Raw genomic sequence first — 25,468 nt, forward strand, 5'->3', positions numbered from 1 at the left:
ACATCTTGTAAACCACCTGGTGACTTTTATTCACATACTCTCTTAGAATAAAGTATTAACCATACTGTTTTAACTGAAACAAGTACTTAAGCAAAAATCGCAAAGGCTTTCAGAATCAGTGAGGAAAACCTGGGTCATGCCTACTAATGTCAGGATTGAGTTGGGGAGAATGGAAATCATTTCAGTTCTCCATTTGCCCACTTTCCGTCTCTGTGCAAGCGCATAGAAAGCCACTATTCCTTTTGGATATGTAGTGATTTGAAGCAGGAAAGGGCAAAGAATTTTCATTCAGATTCACGTCGGTAGCATGGGGACTGGAGTTTACACGTTCCATAGCCACTGTGTGAAGGCTGTAGAGTGACTCAGGGCAATCCTAAGAGGCGTGTTCCAGGGAACCTCACACTGAGAGTGAGTCTGTTTTGGTTCTCAGAAGTACATATTCTGAGATCTCTCCAGGGTCTCCAGACTTCAGGGATGAAGTACCTATTTCACTTAATCTCTTCTTGACTTTTTGTAGGAAATCTTGTCTGAAATTCTAGTAACAGCATTTGAAAAGCAAACATCAGTATAAAGGAAAACATAGAGACCTACAGCAGTTAAAAGATTTTCTCCAAATCCCATAAAATGTTAGCCAGGAAGAACCTAGGTCTTAAATCATTTCAGGACTTCCTGTACTACATTAAACTTGCTCACATACTTAGGTTTAAGAACAAAATTTTGAAAATTAAGTGTTTTTTTTATAGTAAGTGTTCTAAAGTGGAATCTTGCCCCAAACAGTGGATTCTAAGCTAATTCTTCTATGTGAAGATTACCTGTTTTGGTATTTAAAATATCAGTAGATTTTTAAAATGGGATTATCTTTCTTCTACTTTTGTGTGGTCTCACTTTTGGTACTTTGGAACAGGAAATGTTCAAATTTTCAGAGTTGTTTTGATTTTGTACTAAATTTTGAAGTATTTTTAGGAACTAGCTATGGAATTTTGGTGAAATATATTCATAACTTAGGTATGGCTAAATTATTACTCTGTAATTCAGTATTTAATATAATCATGGGTAGTTAAGTGTTACTAGGGTGTTTTTGCCTAAAAGGTTTATACCCCCTCCATGTTATTGTTAATGTACATCTTTTTATGCCTTTTAAACATTAATAAAATATTAATATTTGGCCATTTTATTTCAGACCTTGTATCTTACTGATGGACTCACTCAGAGGCCCTTCTCGATCAAATGTTGTCAAAATTCTAAGAGAGTAAGTTCAAAACTCTACCTGTACTTTGTATTCTGGTGGGGATGAGGAAGTATGTATATTTATATGTATGTATGTGTTCTTACTATATACATGTCATTGCAGGTATTTAGAGGTGGAATGGGAAGTTAAAAAAGGAAGCAAAAGAAGTTTTTCCAAAGATGTTATGAAAGGCTCTAATCCAAAAGTACCACAGCAAAACAACTTTAGTGACTGTGGCGTATATGTATTGCAGTATGTAGAGAGCTTTTTTGAGGTGGGTTTCAGTTGGTTGGATCTGACTTAAATACTGAAATGGTGTTTTTGATCTTACGTTAGTGTTAAAGACACAATAATCAAATATTTTGGAGAGATTGAAAACTGCTGTTTCAAAAATTATTCCAGGGAGCAAAAACTCATAAATCGGAGACTATTTAAGACATAAAAAAGGCTGTACTCCATGTAATCCGAATCCACTCACTTCTATCACTGATCAGCTCTTCTCCACTGGCTCTTTTGGCCTTAAAGAAATCTCTGCCATGATTCAGGCTCTATCTTTTTACCTTCTTTTCTTCCCTTCACAGATGTATTTTTGGACACATATTCATTGTCTTCATTTCCACAAATCCTACTTGCTTCTCAAATGTGTGTAATCTGGCTTGACCCTCCCCCTTACACTGGGATTATTCCTGACCTCCCGGCACCATTGACACTGCCGAGCATTCCTTCCTTGTAACACACTCTTCGTTTGACTTTACCGTGCATACCTGTCTTGGATATTCTTTACAGTTTATCTTGACTTCTTCCTCTTCTTAATCCGCCAGCCATTGTGCCATAAGCTCTGTGGATTCCATCACTCAGTGTCACACATGCTGAGTCCTTTAACCCCGGGAGCACTTTCGCAGCTCAGTTCAATAGCATCACTATTCCACAGTGCTGTACCAACCTCTGAGTTGGCCGCCTTTTTTTTTTTTTAATTTATTTATTTTAATTGGAGGCTAATTACAGTATTGTAGTGGTTTTGCCATACATTGACATGAATCCGCCACAGGTATACATGTGTTCCCCATCCTGAAACCCCCTCCCACCTCCCTCCCCATCCCATCCCTCTGGGTCATCCCAGTGCACCAGCCCTGAGCACCCTGTATCACGCATTGAACCTGGACTGGCGATTCGTTTCACATATGATAATTTGCATGTTTCAGTGCCATTCTCTCAAATCATCCCACCCTTGCCTTTTCCCACAGAGTCCAAAAGACTGTTCTATACATCTGTGTCTCTTTTGCTGTCTCACATATAGGGTCATCGTTACCGTCTTTTTAAATTCCATATATATGCATTTAGTATACTGTTAAAATTTTTTTAATGTATTTATTTATTTGTAATTGGAGGATAATTGCTTTACACAAGCTCCCTGTGTTGTACAGCAGCTTCCCACTAGCTACCTGTTTTATACACGGTAGTGTATATACGTCAGTGCCACTTGATCCGTTCCTCTCACCCTGTCCTTCCCCTGCTATGTCCACAAGTCCATTGTCTACAGCTGCGTTTCTAGTCTTCCCCTGCAGACAGCTTCATCAGATTCCATATACATGCGTTAAATATATGGTATTTGTTTTTCTTCTTCTGCCTTCCTTCACTCTGTATGATAAGCTCTAGGTTCATCCACCTCAGTTCAACTGACTAAAATGTATTCCTTTTTATGGCTAATATTCCATTGTGTATATGTACCACAACTTGTTTATCCATTCATCTCTCGATGGACATCTAGGCTGCTTCCATGTCCTGGCTGTTGTAAATAGTGCTTCAGTGAACATTGGGGTACATGTGTCCTTTTGAACTATGGTTTTCTCAGGGTATATGCCCAGTAGTGGGATTGCTGGGTCATGTGGTCATTTTACTCCTTATTTTTTTTTAAGAAATCTCCGTACTGCTCTCCATAGTGCTTGTATCAGTTTACATTCCCACCAACAGTGCACGAGGGTTCCCTTTTTTCTACATCCTCTCTAGCATTTATTGTTTGTAGATTTTTTGATGATGGCCATTCTGACTCGTGTGAGGTGATATCTCATTTTAGTTTTAATTTGCATTTCCCGAATAATGAGTGATGTTGAGCATCTTTTCAAGTGTTTGTTGGCCATCTATATGTCTTCTTTGGAGAAATGTCCGTTTAGGTCTTCTGCCCATTTTTTAATTAGGTTGTTTGTTTTTATGATACTGAAATGCATGAGTTGCTTGTATATTGTGGAGGGTAAATCCTTTGTCAGTTTGCAGTTGTTTTCTCTCATTCTGAGGGCTGTCTTTTCATTTTGTTTATAATTTCCTTTGCTGTGCAAATGCTTTTAAGTTTAATTAAGTCCCATTTGTTTGTTTTTATTTCCATTACTCTGGGAGGTGGGTCAAAGATTTATGTTTGATTTGCTTTGATTTATGTCAAAGAGCACGGTGCCTATGTTTTGCTCTTAAGAGTTTTATAGTTTTTGCCCTTACATTTTGTTCTTTAATCCATTTTGAGTTTATTTTTGGGTATGATGTTAGAAAGTGTTGTAATTTCATTCTTTTACATGTAGCTTGCTGGGCCTGTTGCCGTGTTTTTTCCACAGTTGTCGTCCCAAAACTCAGATTTAATCATGTTACTTTTCTGCTTTAAATCTTATAATGGCTTCCTGTTGCTCTTGAGTTAAAAGACTGGAATCCTTCACATGACCTGCATGCTGTAACTCCTGTCCAAGCTTCTAGCCTTTATACCCTTCTCACTCCAGCATTCTGTGTACCATCTACCTGAATGTCATTTTAGGCTCTCATATTCTCTCTTGCCTCCAGACATTGATACCTATTTCCCTCCCTGGAATATTCTTTCCTGTTGCTTCCATCATTCTTTATTTGACTAATTCCTACTCATTCTTTAGACCTTAGCATAAATATCACATTTTGATACTGTGCTACACCCTTAGGTATGTATTCTCATAGGACTCTCTGCTTTTCCTGTCTTAATACCTGTCACATCCATTGTTTTAATTGTTGAGTTATCTGTCTAGACTGGGGTCAGCAATCCTTTTCATAAGGGGCCAGGTCATAAATATTTTAGGTTCTGTGGTCTGTGCTCTCCATTTTGCTGTTGTGTGTGAAAGAAAAAGCATCCGTAGACAGCATGTAGATGAGTTTCTGTGGTGATGTTCCAATTAGGCTTTGTTTACAAAAACAGGCAATAGGCAGGATTTGACCCACTGGCTGTAGTTTGCTCACCCTTGATCTGTAAGCAGAAATTTTCTTACATCTCTAGTGCCTAGCAAAATGCCTGGCATGTTACTGATTTTTTTTCATTTCTACTCTGGAATGCGTTTGTCATTGAAACTAAAATATTACTTATTATAATTTTCTGATGTGCATTTAATATTTTTATTTTCAGAATCCAATTCTCAATTTTGAATTACCTATGAATCTGGCAAACTGGTTTCCTCCCCCAAGAATGAGAACAAAAAGAGAAGAAATCCGAAACATAATTCTGAAGCTACAGGAAGATCAGAGCAAAGAGAAAAAGAAGCATAAGGACACTTACTCAACAGAAACGTCTTTAGGTGAAGGAGCAGAACAATATATCAATAGCATCTCAGATTGACCATTTCTGATGCTTCTGCGTATTGCCTTCAGAAACTGAGTGACTTTCAACTTTGGGTATAGACAGTAAAGAACTGAAATACTCACTACTCAGAGTGATTTGGAAATGTTAATGATTGTATAAATGTCATATAATTAATTTCCAATGGAGTATGTATTAAGTAAAAGTCTGTAAATATGTTAATGAGGCCAATTTTTCCAGCATTTATAATTATTTTTTTCACTTGTTAGGAAGCTTTTGTTATGTATTTTCTGTTAATAGTACTTAAAACTGCAACTTCTAAACACAAATAAATAAAAAAAATATTTATAGGAGGAAATGATTAATTTGATATTCTTTAGTGAAATTAAATTCTTCAGTGGGTGTGATATATTTCATGGGAATATTCGAGTATCTATGATCTTTTCACTTTTGCATTTGTTTTAAAATAAAACATAAAAATAAGATTAAATTGAAGGCATTTTGAACAAGAAGACATCTTCATATGCTTGTATAGCAGGAAAAAATAACAGGTTTTTTTAACCCAGATACTTCCTTGTGTTTGGAGAACTTGGCCCCAAAAGTGTAATAAATATTGATAATTTTACTCAATTATTTAAGAAGAAGCAAGTCAAAGAAAAATAACTTGGAATTATACTACTACATAATAACTATGTCATATGTTATTCTGAAGTACCTTTCTGAAGATATCAAAAACTCAGGTTAAAACTATTCTGGTAAGTACAGCTTGAATTTCAAGTATCCCATGTTACCTTCCTATATTAAAGTATCTACAATCTGTGTGATATAGTTAATTGATAAACATTTTTAACCTGTGAACACAGAAATTTAAATAGGAATTTACTATTTTTTGTAATGACTTTTGCTATTTTTTCACTGCTCATTTTGTTCTTGTTATTTTGATATACAAAGTACCAGACTTTTTGCACCTGAGTTTTTTAGTGAAAATTATTTTTACATGTAAAAGTACTATCTTTAATCAGTTGCATACTGCAGAAAATAATAGTCTATCTTGAATTGCCCTTTAAAAACACTAAAATGTGGTGGTGTTGACATGTTTACAGTTCATGTAGGAATCTTGCATATATCTGCTGAAACTATTATTTTCAAATGAAATGTTACACATTCTTTCAAATTAACTTTGAGACTTGAAATTATATATTTGAAAAGTCATTTTTTTGTTAAATAATTTAAAAAGCACATATAACAAACATAGTTGAGAATAAAAGAAAGACCATTTTTAATCAGTAGTTACTTTATTTTTAATCTAGCCGTTTCTGGCATTGCAACCCACATTTTAGGCTACTTTATTGAATTTAACAAAGACCATGGATATGTTTGGGGTGGATTTGGGGTGTTGTTAACAACAACCAAAAAAAAAAAAAAAAGAAAAAATCGGCTTTATACACACTCATTAAAGGAAAAATTAAAATGTTAAGTTTCAGGAACATCACCATTAGTGGTATTGATTATGGACTTGTTACTTGGAACTATCTTAACATTTTTATTTGTGATTATATTATTACTTTTTAAGGAATACCCTAGAGCTCTTAGCTCAGATATGAAAAGACAAGTTTATTATTTACTGAATATGGACCAAGAAAGAAATTAAAAAAAAAAAAAAACCTGATGGCAGTACGCAAAACTGCCATATTTTTTTCCACTGTAATGTGTTAGAATTTAAGGTACTGAAAGAACTATTCTAAAATGCTTGTTTGTGTTTCAGTTTCTAATGGTTACATTTTGCACTCTTAATTTTTAAAAAGATAAAAAAATAACCTGTCCCTTGGGCCAGTTCAGTCCATCATGTTTTGACATGAGAAATACAGATATGTCTGTCAACTTTCTAGAGGCAGAGTATCCAGCTGTTTGATCATATTTCTCCCACCCTGTATAAAATTCTATATTTAAAAGTTATGCTAATGACTTTGCTTTGGAGATAAAAATCTTTGGAGACTGCCAGGTTGAGCTCCAAAATTAGAGTTGAGAATCTTTGGTGTGTATGCACATTTACTTGCTAATTGTGTACTCTGGTACTTCTACATGTAGTTTATAGTGGGTATCAACCTTTTAAAATGTATTATTAGTACTCAGAAGTTGTGAAACAGAATTTTAAAGCTTAGAGGTTTGTTACTAGATGCTGAAACTGCATGACAGTATCTGGTGTCTTAACTAATTAGATAGATTTGTTGTATTTGTTTTCTTGTTGGATAGAATAACACTTAATCATTTTTAGAAGGGTTTTAGATTACTTGCCATAAAATTTGTATGTGTCTTAGCTCTTGGTAGTTTACGAGCAAAGTTGGCATTCAATTAGTCCTTTTCCTTTGATGTTGCTAAGACAGCTGAAAACTTAATAGTATTATTTCAGGTTTATATAAACCTAAATCAGTTAAGCATAGTAACCTGTGCTTAAATTATTAGTTAATTAAATGTAGGAGATTTTATTTGAAGGGATGAAATTATATCTTGTTTAAGTCACCAAAATGAATTTCATATTTTTTCTCTTTAAAAAACTATGATCTCTGAGAACTGTAAGATAAAAAAAATAATGTTTTAATTTCCCAGAAGTTAAAAATTATAATTAAAGTCTCAGAAAATTGACTGAAGAGGAATAATAAAGAATATATTTTAATATATATGATCAAGAGTTGGTGGCATAAAGCTTACTGGGATGTAGTAATAGAAAGGGTAATTTAGTTAGACAAAAGCCATCAGAGATGAGGCTGTGTGGTACTGTGTGTCTAGAAGAGATGCAGACAGCAAAGTGGCTCTGACAACAAAGCGGAAGGTGAACTGGGGAAGGACACCACAGACTGTCTAGCCAGGGGACCATCAATGGAGAGCTGACCACTGAATGCAGAGAGGTAGACCAGAGGAGGAAACGTAACCTACTAAACAATGTTCTAAAATACTCCAGTAAGGCTTTCTGGTACGTTTGTCATTTCACTACTCCCAAGAAGAAGTAAAACAGTTACGAAAACTGTTCTTCAAAACTTAAATTTAACCACAGAGGAAGTATTGGTTGATCAAGTGGAAGAAATGTATACCTTGGGGGAAATAGCCTCCCATCTTAATTCTGAAAAGCCAGATGAAGAAATAATGGTAGAATGCCCTGAACTATTAAGGAAATCAGAGAGCAGTGTACTTAGAGGAAAGCTTAGAGGTCTTCACTGTTTTTATCACAAGTCATGCCATACTTACTGTAGATTATAGCAAGGAACATATTATCCAAAAAAGGGTTTTTTAGGAACGTGCATCAGAATTATCTGGGGAGCTTTTCAGAATTCTCATATCTAGGGTCTTTACCCCAGTGGTGCCATGTTCTTTCAGACAGTTCCTCAAGTAATTCTAGTAGGCACCTCCACTGATGTAAAAAGGATTGATATATGTCCCTGGTATCTTTCAAGTTGCTGGTCCCAAAGGTAAAGGCTTGTCTGCATTTTCTTCTCTAAAATGCTTTAAGATACCATTTTACACCTACCTCCCAAATTCTCATTAAGAACTTGATAGGTAAAGTTAATAAATTCCTGTTACTAAACTTTGCAGAATTATAAAGAAATTAAGGTACTCAAAGGTTAGAGCCCAGCAGATACCTTGTTTTTCAAAAGGCACAAAGTAAATTCTGCAAACTACCATCAACTCTTGATAAGATTCTAAAGTGGATTTATTAAATGGATGATTTGTGAACTCTTAATGGTCCACCAGGAGTTAACAGGGCACTATAACCAGGGTTGTTTAGTATTTTAACTAGGATTCTGAACTTGTCAATCCGTAGAATGCAGCCAGACTAACAATTCTCAAAGTGTTTTTGCTGACTCTAGTTTTGAGAGATATAAGTTCTGTGGTTGAATAAGTTTAGAAAAATTTTAAAACAAATTAGGCAGGTTTCTTGGAGCCAATATTCAGAATGATTAAACAAGGGATATACAGAACACAGTATACTAAATTCAGAATTTGACCATATCCTCTTTCTCTTCTCCCACACTGGTTCTCTAAACTTGCTTATAAATACTAGCCATCAGAAGACAGAATTAACTATTTGGGGTGTTTGTGAACTGAACTTTATGAGAAGATGTTTTTGAGACTTATCTGAGGCTGGTTATTTTTTTACATTTTATTTTATTAATACTTGGGTATACGATTTGGAAACTTGAAAATAAATGACTAGTGTCTTGGGGAAATGAAGTTTCATGTGAATCATTCTTTTATAATTAATTAAAAAATTACAGACCTAACTCTCTCTATATAAAGTGGGTTCTTCTAGAGAAAACAGATTTGATGATACCAATTTTTATAAGTCATCAAACTTCCTAAACTCATTCATACACAAGTAGAGATTGTGTAAAAAGATGAACGTGAGCTGAAAGGTTATCTGGAGGCTCTTCCTTCTGTTTACATCTGAATCACTTAACTGCAAGCTTACGCCTCCCCTAATTTCCACTCCATCAGCCTCTAGTTTAGAATTAAATTGAAACCCACAAACTCCATAGCTAGGAACATTTTTTTTCCTTCTGAAGAAATCTGCAAAGAAGTACTCTATTGATTTAATATACTTTCCATATGTTTAATCCCTGAAATAACCGAAAATTAGTTGTTTAAAGCTTGTTATAAAACTTAACTACATTTATCATAATTAACTTTATACATGTTGACAGCAGAGGATTCGATCCAAAACAAATTAGATGAAAGTGTTAGTCACCCAGTCGTGTCTGAGTCTTTGCCACCCCATGGACTGTAGCCTGCCAGGCTCCTCTGTCCATGGAGTTCTCCAAGCAAGAATACTGGAGTGGGTTGCCATTTCTTTCTCCAGGTGGTCTTCCCAACCAGGTATCAAACCTGGGTCTCCTGCTTTGCAGGCAGATTTTTTACTGTCTGAGCCATCAGGGAAGCCCAGAGATGAAACTGATCCTTAAATACAGAAGAAATGCTCTGAGTACCTACTTTTGTACTAGGTATTCAGGGTTTAAAACAGGGAGCCAAACAGATACCATCTTCTCCGCTCATGGAGCTTCCTTATAGTATAATGGAAACACATCTGTTAATCAGCCTCATGAATAAATAATTTTAAATAAGTGCCATGCAGGAAAAGCATACATTGTATGAAGGCTAATCTGGGGAGGTTGGGGACATCGTCCTTGAAGTTGTGACATTTGAACTACTGGTGGACATGAAGTACGGGAGGGCAGAAAAATTGTGCTTGCAGACCGCAAAGTCCGTGAGGCAGGGAGATGTGTAAGCTGTCCTAAATGATGACGGCCTCGTTCAGGTGTGCACGATATGCCAAACATTGTTCCGAACTTTAAATGTGTGAATTCATTTATTTACAATGACTATGAGCTATGTGCTATTACTACTCCCACTTTACAGAAGTACCAGCAGGCCCAAAGACATAGTTTCTCCAGCAAAGCTAGGCACCATCTTGCCCTAGAAGCTAGGTCAACTTGGCTAGATAAAAGAAGATGACAATTAATGCAATGTCCTTATTTTTAAAAGATACCTTATTTCTAAGATGGACTTTTTTTTTTCCTCATTTTAACCTCTGAATTAAGGCTACATCTTACTGAACAAGGAATGAGTTTGCATTGTGTTGGAATCACCTGCAAAGCTCGATAAAACACATATTACTGGGCCTCATCCTCAATTTCTGATTCAGGATTGTCTTCAGTTGAGCCTGCACATTCTCATTTCTAACAACCCATGGAAGACCACACTTCGAGAACCACTGAGGTGTTTCTTATTTAGCATTTGCAGCCATATATGTGAAAACCTCTTGAAGCAGGTAAGACCAAGAGAGCACCAAGCATCGAAGCACCCTAGATTCAGAAAAATACTATGTGAAATTATTTGATGATATCTACTCAATAATACTTTATGTGTAATTACAGTTAAATGTGAATATCTCCAGGGCATGTGATCACACCACACAGCTTAGCTTTTTTTAAAAATGGTTAAATCTAGATTTATCTTTCCTTTATAGCCTCATTTAACAACTTTGTATTTTTCATATATTCTCCATACTCATATAATCTCTATAGAATATGTATAAAGATGTATTAAATGTGTTTTTTATAAAAACTGGGATAACAATATAAACTTTTAAAGCATCTTTCTTCTGTCTGTCAGCAATAACTTGTGAAAATCAAGCCACCTAGTATAATCAAGGTCAAAGTGAATTATAGAAAGAAAATGAAAGTGTTGGTCACTCAATCCTGTCCAACTCTTTGCAACCCTGTGAACTGTAGCCCGCCAGGCTCTTCTGTCATGGAGTTCTCCAGGGAAAAATACTGGAGTGGGTTGCTATTTCCTTCTCCAGGGGGTCTTCCAAACCCGGGGATCAAACCTGGGTCTCCTGTATTGAAGGCAGATTCTTTACCATCTGACCCACCAGTGGTGGACTGTAATTTAGCCATTGTCTTAGCTCTAGCAGTCCGGATAGGCTTGGTTATGTTGTAGTAACAATTCCAAAATCTCAGTGGCTTACTCTTTCCAAAAGCTTTCTCCCTTTGGTCAGGCTACATGTCCAAAAGAGGAAGGCAAGGGAGTTCTGTCCCAGTTACTTGGCTACCCAGATTGAGGAAGCTCTAGGCTGATACAAGCTTTCACAGCCACAACAGAGTAGGAAGGAAGCCTAATGATGAGTAGCACATGAACCCAAAGCTTCTACCCAGAGGGGTGTGTGACTTCCACTCACACTGCCCTGGCCCAAACGTGCTAGGCGATGCTCCTAATTTCACCATGAACAAAGAAGTTCACTCTTACCATAATTCTAAAATGGAATATTTTTAGCTGCTTCCATGACCACCACACTACTGATGGGCTTTCCCTTTATTTCCATGAGCATGTAATATATTTCCCTGTTTGTTTGTTTGTTAGTACACTGATAGTTTTTGCTCTTTGGAGTAGATTCCTAGGGATTACAGGATCAAAGATCCCAGATAGTTTTAAATTTTATAAATATTTTATACTTATTTCCTAAAAGAATGGAAGAATTTACGTTTCCTCCAGAAGTTTATTAAGACACATTTTTCTCTGCATCCCCAGCAGCAGTAAGTATTCTAGCTGTTTTATTTTGCAAGTCTTGTGAACATAAAGCCGTTTTCAGTATTATTTTGATTTGCGTTTCCCTGAGCTCCAGTTTAAATTTGAGTACTTTTTTTCATGACAGCTGTGCTTTTCATTTGTTTACTTTTCCATTGTATTAGTAGGTTTTTTTCTATTAACATTTAAGCTTTCTGCGTATTACACTGTCATCTGTTTTATAAGTGTATCTTTCATAATTATTATTTGTAAGCCTTGTTTACATATTTTTCATACCAGTTTGTTTGTTGGCTGAGCCCTGTGGCATTGGTATCTTGGTTCCCCAAATGGGGATTGAACATGCACCCCCTGCATTGGAAGCATGGAGTCTCAACCACTGGACTGCCAGGGAGGTACTTCATACCAACATTTTAATGTATTTTCTGAGTTTAAAATCTTAGTTAAGAAGCTCCTTCTTGAATCCTGATAGTACACATGGTCACACATATCTTTCAAGATTTTTAGAAAATTTAAGTAATAAAACTGGGGAACTCATTTCTGTGTATGGCAAAAAGATATGGATGTTATATTATTAAATTTGTATTCTTCAAATAGCCATTTGTGCCAGCATTATTTATAAAAACTTTTTAGCATTAAAATGAATTTCCATCTTTGTCATATAATTACTATAACATTAATATTTATTTCTGAAATTTCAATTTTTTTAAGTGGTCTCATTACTCTATTTATGGGGCTTCCCAGGTGGCTCAGTGGTAAAAAATTCACTTGTCAGTGCAGGAGATGTGGGCTCAATCCCTGGGCTGGGAAGATCCCCTCGGGGAGGAAATGGCAACCCACTCCAGTATTCTTGCTTGGATAATCTCATGGACAGAGGAGCCTGGTGGGCTACAGTCCATGGAGTTGCAAAGAGCTAGATGAAATCGAGCCCATGTATGCACATGTGTGCATGCACACACACACACACACACACACACACAATTACTTCATTTATACCTAATAACTATAAGACCTAATATATCTAATAACTATAGTAACTATCTGGGGCTTCCCAAGTGGTGCTAGTGTAAAGAATCTGCCTGCCAATGAAGGAGATGCAAGAGACTCTGGTTTGGTCCCTGGAAAATCCCATAGACAAAGGAGCCTGGTGGGCTACATTCCATAGGGTTGCAAAAAATCAAACATGACTAAACACACACACACACACACACACACAACTATAAAGCACAGTCAGTGACAGCTGTACCCAAAGGAAGTTTATAGACTTAATCCCTTCCATTATTACACAGAAAAATGAAAAATAAAGGTATTTAGAACATGATAGAAAATAGGAACAGAACAATAAAATAACATTTTCTCAAAAAACTATGAAAGAGGAAATTAAGGAAAATGAAAATTAATGAACTAGAACTAACTCTATCACACTACCATTCCCTGGCACAGTTCAGTTCAGTTCAGTTCAGTCGCTCAGTCATGTCCAACTCTTTGTGACCCCTTGGACTCCAGCACGCTAGGCCTCCCTATCCATCACCAACTCTTGGATCTTACTCAAATTCATGTCCATTGAGTCAGTCATGCCATCCAACCATCTCATCCTCTGTCATCCCCTTCTCCTCCTGCCTTCAATCTTTACCAGCAAGAGGGTCTTTTCCAACGAGTCAGTTCTTTGCAGCAGGTGGCCAAAGTATTGGAGTTTCAGCTTCAGCATCAGTCCTTCCAATGAACACTCAGGACTGATTTCCTTTAGGATGGACTGGTTGGATCTCCTTGCAGTCCAAGGGACTCCTAAGAGTCTTCTCCAACACCACAGTTCAAAAGCATCAATTCTTCAATGCTCAGCTTTCTTCATAGTCCAACTCTTACATCCATACATGACTACTGCAAAAACCATAGCCTTGACTAGATGGACCTTTGTTGGCAAAGTAATGTCTCTGCTTTTTAATATGCTGTCTAGGCTGGTCATAACTTTTCTTCCAAGGAGTAAGCGTCTTTTAATTTCATGGCTGCAGTCACCATCTGCAGTGATGTTGGAGCCCCCCAAAATAAAGTCTGTCACTGTTTCCATTGTTTCCCCATCTATTTGCCATGAAGTGATGGGACTGGATGCCATGATCTTAGTTTTCTGAATGTTGAGTTTTATGCCAGCTTTTTCACTCTCCACTTTCACTTTCATCAAGAGGCTTTTTAGTTCCTCTTCATTTTCTGCCATAAGGGTGGTGTCATCTGCATATCTGAGGTTATTGATATTTCTCCCGGCAATCTTGATTCTAGCTTGTGCTTCATCTAATCCTGCATTTCTCATGATGTACTCTGAATATAAGTTAAATAAGCAGGGTTACAATATACAGCCTTGACGTACTCCTTTTCCGATTTGGAACCAGTCTGTTGTTCCAAGCACAAAACCTCCCCAAATCTGGATTTTGGGAAAAGATAATAATTTATCTTTTCTTATCTCAGATAAACTCTGAGCCTGATCAAGGTAAAATGAAAAAAAAAAAAAATAAAAAGGAAAAGGAGAGATATCACAGATACAGTAAGGCTTTACAAAGGGATTTTAATGTGTCATTCTATGACCACAAATTTGAAAGCTTGAAGGAAACAGGCAGAAGTCTTGGAGAGTTAGAATATACTAGAATGGATTCATGAAGTAGACAACTTGATTATATTATGTACAGTTAGAAGATACTGGCAAGGTAGTACAGAGCCACTGTTACATTGCACAAATACCTTATCAATTCTTGGATTTGAATTTTTAAACAGTGAAATCTGAGGTTATTTAAACAATATAGGCCATAAAAATTGGTGAAAAACTCCCAACTCATTTATAAGGCCAGCATACCTTTAATTTAAAAGTTCCAGTGAAGACTGTATTAAAAAGCAACACTAAGGAAGTGCAGTTTGTGCTTCAAGATTGACAAAATTTAAATAAAATATTGATCATTAGAATCCAGTAATAACAAACAAGTGATATCCTATGACCAAGTTCAAGGATGTTCAATATCAGAAAATATATCAACTTAATTGTTATGCCAAAGTTTAAAGGGAGAAATTTATGGGACTGTATAAAAATTCAGTCATTCATAACACAGTATTTAAATGAGAATTGAGAAATCTGTTAAAATACAAATTCCTAATAATAATATATTAAATGATGAAACACAAAAAACTAAAATTTATACTGAGAACTAGATGGCTCTCATACTCTTAAACATTGTTTTTGCACTCAAAACAGATGTAAAAAGACAAGAATATGGGATATCTGGTATAAACTCAGTATAAAGAATGTTTTTTGACTTATTTAAGAAAAGAACTGGTCCATTGCCTGGATAAATGCACAATAAGAATCTAGAAAAGAAATGTGGGAAGAAAATATTCCAGTAATGACCAAGAGATATAAAATACTTAGGAGTAAATTAAACAAGAAAAAGCATATGACCTGAATGAGAAAACTACACAGTTTCATCGATGGCCTCAGAATAAGAGCTAAAGGAATGGAAAACATAATCGTGTTCTCAGACGGGAAGGTATTACACTGTGAAAATGTCAATTCTCTCAAAATTGAACTATTATTCAATTTTATATAATACTGGTAGTGTGTTCTGGATAGATTTAAAATCTCAAAGCTTATATAAAAGTAAAAAAAAAAAAAATCCCTGAGAGAATCCTAGAAAAAAGGTATCAGAATGTATGACAAGTCACTATGAAAAATCAATATTGAATTTGGGAAGGAAGATAGAATAAAAATGAGGTGTGTTCAGAGAAACAGACTGAAGCAGAGGAAGACAGGAGAGATCACATGATAAAGAGATTGTCATAGTGAATGAAGTAAGTCAGATACAGAAAGACAAACATGATACGATATTGCTTACATGTGGCATCTTCTTGACATGAAAGCCATGACGAAGCTAGACAGTGTTTGAAAAGCACTCTGCCAACAAAGGCGCACATAGTCAAGGCTGTGGTCTTCCCAGTGGTCACGTATGGTTGTGAGAGTTGGACCACAAAGAAGGCAGAGCATCAAAGAATCGATGCCTTTGAACTATGGTGCTGGGGAAGACTCCTGAGAGTCCCTTGGACAGCAAGGGGATCAAACCAGTCAGTCTTAAGGTATCAACCCTGAATACTCATTGGAAGGACTGATGCTGAAGCTGAAACTCCAGTATTTTGGTCATCTGATGCAAACAGCTGACTCATTGGAAAAGTCCCCGGATGCTGGGAAAGATTGAGGGCAGAAGGATATCAGGACGTCAGAGGATGAGATGGCTGGATGGCATCACCGATGCAATGGACCTGAACTTGGGCAAACTTCAGGAAATGGTGAGGGACAGGGAAGCCTGGTGTGCTACAGTCCATGGGGTCGCAAAGAGTTGGACACGACTGGGTGACTTAACAGCACATGTGGAATCTAAAAAAAGGGTACAAATGAATTTACCTGGAGAAGGCAATGGCAACCCACTCCAGCACTCTTGCCTGGAAAATCCCATGGTTGGAGGAGCCTGGAAGGCTGCAGTCCATGGGGTCGCTAAGAGTCGGACACGACTGAGCCACTTCACTTTCACTTTTCACTTTCATGCATTGGAGAAGGAAATGGCAACCCACTCCAGTGTTCTTGCCTGGAGAATCCCAGGGATGGGGTAGCCTGGTGGGCTGCCATCTATGGGGTCACACAGAGTCAGACTGAAGTGACTTAGCAGCATGAATTTACCTACAAAATGGAAATAGAGTCACAGAGGTAGAAGACAAACTTATGGTTACCGGGGGGTGAGGGGAGGGGGAGGATAAATTGGGAGATTGGATTGACGTATATACCCTACTATATATACAAAATAGATAACTAATAAGGACCTACTGTGTAGTACCAGGAACTCCACTCAGTATAGTAATAGCCTATATGTGAAACGAATCTAAGAGTGGATATATGCATACCTGATTTACTTTACTGTACACTCGAATCTAGCACATCATCGTAAATCAACTATTCTCCAATAAAAATTTTAAAAGCAAATATGTGTGGGTTTTTAATCATCACACTGTACCCATTAAACTTATACAATGTGAAAAAGAAGAGAGCGAGATACCAGCAACACACAAAGGGTGAAAAGAACAACATAGCAAATATTGAAGTGACCAGTCATCCAATTGTTCATTGTTGCTACTTTTCTACCGGCTGTTCATTTAGGCTGGAGGCTTTAGAATAAACTGCTGCTGTCATCAGCTGTGTCTGAAGTACTAATTAACATTTTATAATAACAGTCCTTCAGTTGTTTTTATCCTTAACTCAATAGAGACCTGGCTATAAATAGGATAACCACAATAACTCTGGGGAGAAATTATTCTCTAGACACAGCACTCGTCACGATTTCTTCAAGTTTCAAGTAACCTACCAAAGCCCCAGGCAAGACTAGGTTCATGTACTAGAGATTATATTCCTTCTGGAAGAGTCAGTGGATGTCAGACGTTTCTTTGCAGGCTTTTTGACAGTGACATCACAGACAAATGTTTTAGATTCTGACCCTGTATAAAGTCCAGTTCTCTATACATTGCCCCCCTGCCCCTGCCCCCTCCCCTCACACCTTGCCTGCGACGTGAATTTGTCACACAAACACACAAACAGAACTGGAAAGTTTCAGGAGGAAACAATTTATATACTCTACGGAGATGCATTATGATAATTTCTGTTTTATTCTTTTTTAAAATGCTCCTTGAAAGCCACTACCTTGATATCATCATCCACAGTTTGAATAACACCAATGTTTTAACTTTATGCACTTCAAAAGATTTAAATACCAAAGAGTAAAATTTTATCTAGTGACAACTTGGATACATTGATATATTCATGTTGCATAAATTATGAAAATTATTTTTGAATTCTCAAATTTTTGTTTAAAAATGTATCACTTATTCGAAGATGACGTTGAACTTTGGAATGTGTGGGGTATATGCTGAGGCAGGATGTTTTCTGATTATTTTCATTATAATTGCTATTGGCAAGATTATATTGCATGACCAATATATTTCTCTACAGACTTTTATTTAAATTTTAGAATGGGCAAAGTATACAAGGAATCTAATAAAATATGAATGACAAACATGAAAATACTTTCAACCTTATTAGTAATCAGAGAATAATTTGTTGTAGGAGTTTATACTGAAACAGCCACTTGGGTAAACAATTTTGTATTATCTAGAAAACTTGAATATTTATAATCTAGAAAGCCACAGTTCTGCGCTCAGATTAATACTCTGGAAATATTTTTGTGTAAAAATGGACTTGGAAACATGTAAAGAATAATACTTATAATAATACTATTCACAATAGCATAGACGGGGAAAAGCCCAAATGTTCATTGGCAGTTGAATGGATAAACTGTGGTTTACGCATATAACGTTAATTCACACAACAGTGAAAATGAATTCCATCCACATGTAACAACATGGATGTTCGATAAAAAACTACTGTGAGCTGAAAACATGTATCAGGAGAATTTACAGTGCAAGATACTATTTCTTTCATGTTAAAAAACATTCAAGGTAAAATTACATTGCATAGGAATTCATATATAAGAAAACAGAAAAGTCAGAAAATTATTAACCTAGAAATCCAGGTTAGGAGATGCCTCTTCGGGGGAAAGTTGAAGTTGTGAGTGCAGTGGGACCCACGATGTACAGACATTTGTTTTAAAATATCCAAAAGCAAAATTAAAAATTTTGTTTGTACCCAGAAATGACCTTAGACATTTTTTTAGAATTTGCTTGAGTTAATTAACTTAGCCAGCCTATCTTCACATTATTAATAAATGTGCAAATATAATATTTATTTCATCTTAGGGATATATTTCTTTGAAAAGACCTAAGTTTTCTCACAGCAATTTTTTTAACAAAAGACTTCAAGAATCATGCCATTTATTTCAATCTGACTCTTCTAAGAGAAAGTAACTAAAACTTCAGAAAGCTAAAAAAAATGCTGAAAATGTCTCGGATTATTTTTTCTTTTTAGAAGATACAAGCTTCTATTTTTAAGTATTACAAACATAACAGAAAAAGTACAAGACCGTAAATGAATGAATGTATAACTCAAAGAATGAGCACCGATGAACCCACCTGAGTCACTGCCGCCCACTCAGGTGAAAACAGAACATTACCAGCATCTCGGAAGCCTTCCACATGCCTCTTCTTAAGCTACCAACCCTTCTTAATGTATCAGTTTGAATTACTAATAAATGCAATAGATTATTTGATTACTGTTCAGCAAACATTCACCACCTGTGCATCCACGTCAGGACCACTCGTCTTGCCCTGCGGATGCTAGACTTGATCATCTAAACTTTTTCACCTAATGGAATGGTGGCAGAAGTACCAGGGTGCCAGTTCTGAGCCGAGGCTTTAGGAATCACAGCAGGTTTCTGACCTCCTGTAGAATGTACCCCCAGGTAGCCACTGGCCCTTAATTTTGATCCCTAGAATGAGACACGTAGAGCAGACCTGAATTTACTAGCAGCCTGAATTAGAGTTGTCCCCGGCAACCTACATACGTGACAGAAAGAAAAATGAATGCTTTTTGCTATATGCCACTGAGATTTTGTTGGTTATAGCAAAGGCTGACTGATAGAACAACCATTTGGTATACTCGATAAAGCATAAGTGAAGGAACTCTGGTTATTACTCTGTGAATCCATTTAAGGCTTTGTTCACTTCAAACTCCTGTTTATTATTAACTGAAGGATAATATTTAACTCTGATGTATATTTAATTAGATACTTCCTGGTCAGAGATTACTTGATACTTCCTTGGTCTATTTCAAGATACTACTATTTTTAAGGCAAGGAAATCAGTCAATGCCAATATTTTCATTTGTTTAAAAAACACTGCTTTCAGAATAATACTGTGTATCACTGATTTGTCTACATAGTACTCCCCACACCGAGTCTTTTTTTTTTAATATTATATACATAGTAATTTTTTGCATTATGCAATATCAACTTTGAATGTTATTTACCTTGAGAAAAGGTACAATTTATTTTCATTTTTATATTTTTTGTAAGATAGCAGCATCATAATGTTTAACTCATATGAAACTGAAGAATTGGTAAAAATAAAAATAAGTATAGTGACAGCTCAATAAATACTGAATTATATGTGAAATGGTAGTTTATATTTCAATGATTATAACCCTGCCTTTCTATAACACAGTTCTAAAATGTTTTAAAAATATTCATTTCTGAAGGACTGTCAAGATTATGGACACATGGCAAATCTCAAGTGTATTCAGCTCAGGTCCATCGCACAAAAGTTTCCTCAATGCATGCCTTTTATGAACCCATTGGACCGGTAGGATCTCGGTGAGCTCACAGACTTGTAAATAAAACATCCTTTATTATTAGGAAGTGTGCTAATGTGGAGACCTGCACAGGGTATGTCAGTGGCCATTAAATGCAGCCAGAGAGTTGAAACTTGTTTATGATATTAACTTCTAAATAAAGATCAGTAAGGCACTGAAAAGGACTAACTTGCAATCAAACTGGGATTAATTTGTAAAGATACAATCTTGAAGATTTTAAACACCGCTAATGTTTTGGTGTGTTTTCTGGGACTATTTAAGCAGGATGTGCAGAACCGACCTTTCCAAATTGTGTCACTGAATATTTTAAGCTGATTATTTATTTAAAGCAAATACGTATGCATAGTTTCCTTTATTTAATTCAAGCTTGTTTTGATAGCTTCTTAAGGCTTCCTTCAATTGGACATTTTGGTTTTTTCATTAAATAATATCCATAAATTCAACTGTAATCATTCATTCATAATAAGCAACAAAAATAGATAATCAACTACTTTGCTCACTATATTCCTAGAAGTACAGCAGAACTTCTGCTACAGCAGAAGACTTCTCTAGACTGGGAAAATTTTTAGAAATTATATGTTTTACACAAATTTTTATGGATTTTTTAAACATTCATATTTCAGCACCTTAGAAGACATTCTATAATTTACTTCTCAAATTAATTTCTAAGTTTAAAACAAAGTTAACTTCAAATAAATTTTATCATTGGTTTTATTTTTAAAGATTTATATTTTTTTTCTCAAATATATTTCAAACTTTTCTAGCATGTAACAAGTTCAAGATTATATGGGCATGTATTCTTACAAATGCATTTATTATTGTTTACATGATCCACACATGGGATTGGTAATGCGCTGTTTGCAAACCTCCATTTAGTTTGCAAAACGTTTTCATTTTTGTATTATCTTATTTAGTCCTTTCCCTGAGGAGGAGGTATCATTATCATTGCTATTTTATTGATGAGCAAATTGAGTCTCAGAGAGATTAAGTGACTTTACAGGTCACAGGCCTGGAACCTAGTTTCTCTTCACATTATTCACCTCAAATTAAATAAGTTTTAATATAATATCACACCTCTAGAGGGGCCTTCACACATTTTTTTTTAAATTTCTACAACTTGATTAATTACATTTGACCCACTGAAATCTGGAAAGAAAAAATAATCATCTTTCCTCTGCTTTTCTTCAAATTATCCCACTTGAGCTGGATATCACAGAATATGGCACATTAGGTGAAACATTATTTTTAAGGCATTTGACAGTTCAGTGAAAGTGTCTGAGGTGATGATCTTTGGTTAGACTACTGTTTCAGTTTTATTTGTTGTTGCTGTTGTTTTTTGCTCTTTTAAACTGCTTTATTAACTTCACAATATATAATGAACATCTCTCCACACCATAGGTGAAGCTGCTGCTGACAGAAACTTAACAGATTGGGTCAAAAACACAACAGTCAGTGAGAAGCCGGTAACAGGAAGCCCACAAGAACCAACACCAAAAGATTTACAACAAAGGTCTGTCACGAACATGTAAGTTTAGGAAGCAGATGTCCCTCTATTAGCATCAGGCATCAAGGCATAAGGCGTAACTCATCATGATGGCCGTGGTGAGGCGGTCAGCACTGACTGCCCGCAGATTATGACTCAACTGCTTCTCCCAAAGCTTTTCCATTAGTTGCCTCACCTCCTTCCCAGTGCTTCCCATATTCTCCTCTCTCACCCTTGCCTGTGGCTCTGCAAGCCTCTGAGCCATGTCCCATCTATAATGCAGAAAGGGCTGCCTACCATGGCAGCACCTACGATTTCCTCTAGGCACACAGCTTCCAAAAGGAGGGCCCAAGGCTCTCCTTTGTTAGCGTCTTGCCCCCTTTCATTCTTGTTTTCAGTCTCCTCGTTGGCATTTTCCATGCCGAGATTTTTTATTGCTTGTTCCTCTTTGGACGCCACTGCTTCTGGGCCTATCCTTGCTGTCTCCTGGTCTTCCCCATCCTTGCTGCAAGAGTGAACACTTCCCCTCCTAGTCACCACCCCGCCCCCAGCCCCAGCACATCCTACTCTTGGGGGCCGCCCCCAGCACACATACCCTCAGGGCCATCAGGAGCAGGGACTGAGAAGAGAGTGGATAACCAAGAATTCTCTCAGCTTTAATTTTAAGACCACTATAACAATTCAGGAAAAACTAGGTGCAAGTTTAAATAAGAAAAACACTGCATAGAAATTTCCAGGATCTAGAATGATGAGATGTGTGTTGATCTGGTTAAGGAATTTTCTTTTAAAGCATCTATTGATAAATAAGAGACCATACCATTGTGTGTGGCTCGGTATGTTAGCAAATTTGGAAAACTCAGCAGTGGCCACAGGACTGGAAAAGGTCAGTTTTCATTCCAATCCCAAAGAAGGGCAATGCAGAAGAATGTACAAACTTACCACACAATTGCACTCATTTCACATGCTAGCAAAGTAATGCTCAAAATCCTTCAAGCTAGGCTTCAGCAGTATGTGAACCAAGAACTTCCAGATATATAAGTTGGGTTTGGAAAAGGCAGAGGAACCAGAGATCAAATTGCCAACATTTGTTGGATCATGGAGAAAGCAAGGGAATTCCAGAAAAACATCTACTTCTGCTTTATTGACTACGCTAAAGCCTTTGACTGTGTGGATCACAACAAACTGTGGAAAATTCTTAGAGATGGGAATATCAGACTACCTTACCTGTCTCCTGAGAAACCTGTATGTGGGTCAAGATGCAACAGTTAGAAGCAGATGTGGAACAACTGATTGGTTCAAAAATTGGAAAGTAGTATGACAAGGCTGTATATTGTTACCCTGCTTATTTAACTTATATGTAGAGCATATCATGTGAAATGCCGGGCTGGATGAATCACAAGCTGGAATCAAGATTGCCAAGAGAAATATCAACAATCTCAGATATGCAGATGATACCACTCTAATGACAGAAACGGTTTTTCCAGCAGTCATGTATAGATGTTAGAGAAGGCTGTGTACCAAGGAATTGATATTTTTGAATTGTAGTGCTGGAGAAGGCTCTTGAGACTCCCTTGGACTGTAACGATATCAGATCTAAAGTCAATTCTAAGGAAAATCAATCCTGAATATTCATTGGAAGGACAGATTCTGAAGCTGAAGTTCCAATACTTTGGCCACCTGATACAAAGAGCTGATTCACAAAAGACTCTGATGTTGAGAAAGGTTAAAGGCAAAAGGAGCGAGGGGCGGCAGAGGATGAGATGGTTAGATAACATCACTGACTCAGTGGACATGAATTTGAGCAGACTCTGGGAGACAGTGGAGGACAGAGGAGCCTGGCATGCTACAGTCCATGGGTTCGCACAGTCAGACATGCCTTAGTGACTGAATGACAACAGCATTAATAAATGAGGTTTTAGCTTTAATTATTGTCCTTTATATAGGAATTATTTCTAACGTATATTAACCTACTTTCTTTCTAGAGAATATGTTCAGGAATGATGCTCAAAACATGATTTAATATTTTTTAAAGATTGTGCTTTTATAGTGATTACATCAAGCATATATTTTTCCTGATAAAGTATGGGAGATACAGGTGTTGATGGTATCTGAGGATTGGCTACATAATACCTGCAGGAAAAAAATCATAAGATGAGCTCTTTAGGGATCTGCTCATTCCCTGTATTTTAGTTCCCTATAAATTCTAGATGATCACCATTAATGCAAACGTGTTAATAACTAAAGCAAATCAAAATTTCTTTCAGAAGCTTTATGTAAATATCTCTTTTATTCTTTACATAATACTTGAGTACCTACTCATTCCTCCTTTGTAGGGTAAGGATAACAGCTGAACTTTCTCTATCAATCAGGTTTCTTTGTGGAAGACAACATAAATGAACTCTGGCTGTAACTTCCCTGATGGTCCAGTGGCTAAGACTCGTGCTTCCAGTATAGAGGGTCCAGGTTCCATCTGTGGTCAAGGAACTAGACCCCGCATGCCACAACTAAAGATCCCGCATGCAGCCAGATACATAAATAAATATTAAAAGGAGACTAAACCTTGGCTAACTTATCTGGAAAAAGGTTGTATTGGAAGAAAAACAGGATGGTGGAGAAGTCGCTGTGTGCAATGGGCAGGGCCATGACCACTGGCACTGTCACAGCCAGACCCCGGTCGCCACAGTGACGCACACCAGTGGGGGTTATCTCTGTATCTTTGCGGCACTCTGTCAGATTCCAAGTTCCACGTGAGTGCATCCAATTGACGGAACCTGGGTCCCATGCCCTGACTGCTCCCTGGTTACCAGAGAGTGGTGACGAGGACGTGAGCCAAACTCAGCTTTCAAACTGCGAAGCAGGCCCTGTTCCCACCATGACTCAAAATTACGGATTCTCCACAAATAGAATGGGAGGTTAGAAATTAGGCAGGTAAAAGGCTCACTGTATGACCTCACAAGACTGGGAAGACCTAGTGGGGGGATCCGTGTAAAGTGCTTGGCACAATGCTGGCACAAGGAGGCAGGTGATCAGTTTCAGCACTGTTATCATTATCAACTCAATGAGGCGGGCAATGCGCTCATCTCTAGGGATAAAACTGTAATAGGGCACATTTCTAACCAAAAGGCTCAATTATTTTGGAAAGCTTTTATAGGCAGAAACAAATATAAAAACATAGTAATAATACCAATAAATAAGTGCTGCTGCTGCTACTGCTGCTAAGTCACTTCAGTCATGTCCGACTCTGTGCGACCCCATAGACGGCAGCCCACCAGGCTTCCCCACCCTGGGATTCTCCAGGCAAGAATACTGGAGTGGGTTGCCATTTCCTTCTCCAGTGCATGAAGGTGAAAATTGAAAGTGAAGTCGCTCAGTCGTGTCCTATTCTGAGCGACCCCATGGACTGCAGCCTACCAGGCTCCTCCATCCATGAGATTTTCCAGGCAAGAGTACTGGAGTGGAGTGCCATTGCTACAGTATAGGTATGACTTATACTGTAAGTCATATACTGTGACTCATATACTGTGACTCATACCTATACTGGAAAAGAAGGGAAAGGAAAACAATTCTGCCCCAGTCAGAACAAAGAATAAAACAGACTGAGTTCTGAATCCTGAGAGCAGCATCATGAAAGGGCTTGGCATGTCTGAATTCCTGTGACTGGGGCAGGTTCAGGATTGTGAAGGGTTCTGTGTATCACCGAAATGAGTGATTTCACTGATTACCAGGACTTGGTAAAGGGGGTGACCTAATCAGACCTGGGGGATG

At 37.0% G+C, this 25,468-nt stretch overlaps 1 protein-coding gene and 1 pseudogene across 12 annotated transcripts in view; one reads left to right on the forward strand and one right to left on the reverse strand.

Moving 5' to 3' along the window:
* Nucleotides 1-17,096, forward strand: part of SENP6 (SUMO specific peptidase 6) — a 143,290-nt gene extending 126,194 nt beyond the window's left edge. For 9 of the 12 annotated variants that reach the window (XM_061427244.1, XM_061427245.1, XM_061427250.1 and 6 more), the window contains 3 exons: nucleotides 1,181-1,249; nucleotides 1,352-1,502; nucleotides 4,635-5,150. In XM_061427244.1, the coding sequence (XP_061283228.1) occupies nucleotides 1,181-1,249; nucleotides 1,352-1,502; nucleotides 4,635-4,844 (430 nt within the window). In that variant the 3' untranslated portion in view covers nucleotides 4,845-5,150. Of the gene's footprint in view, nucleotides 1-1,180; nucleotides 1,250-1,351; nucleotides 1,503-4,634; nucleotides 9,029-10,396 lie in introns of those variants that run through there. The other 3 variants (XR_009738381.1, XM_061427243.1, XM_061427251.1) reach the window with 3 other exon arrangements.
* A 4,170-nt stretch (nucleotides 17,097-21,266) lies between these two features.
* On the reverse strand, nucleotides 21,267-24,460 carry LOC133254491 (protein BEX2-like; annotated as a pseudogene).
* Nucleotides 24,461-25,468: the final 1,008 nt, after the last annotated feature.

The sequence above is a fragment of the Bos javanicus genome, chromosome 9, assembly GCF_032452875.1.
Source record: "Bos javanicus breed banteng chromosome 9, ARS-OSU_banteng_1.0, whole genome shotgun sequence".
Taxonomy (NCBI): domain Eukaryota; kingdom Metazoa; phylum Chordata; class Mammalia; order Artiodactyla; family Bovidae; genus Bos; species Bos javanicus.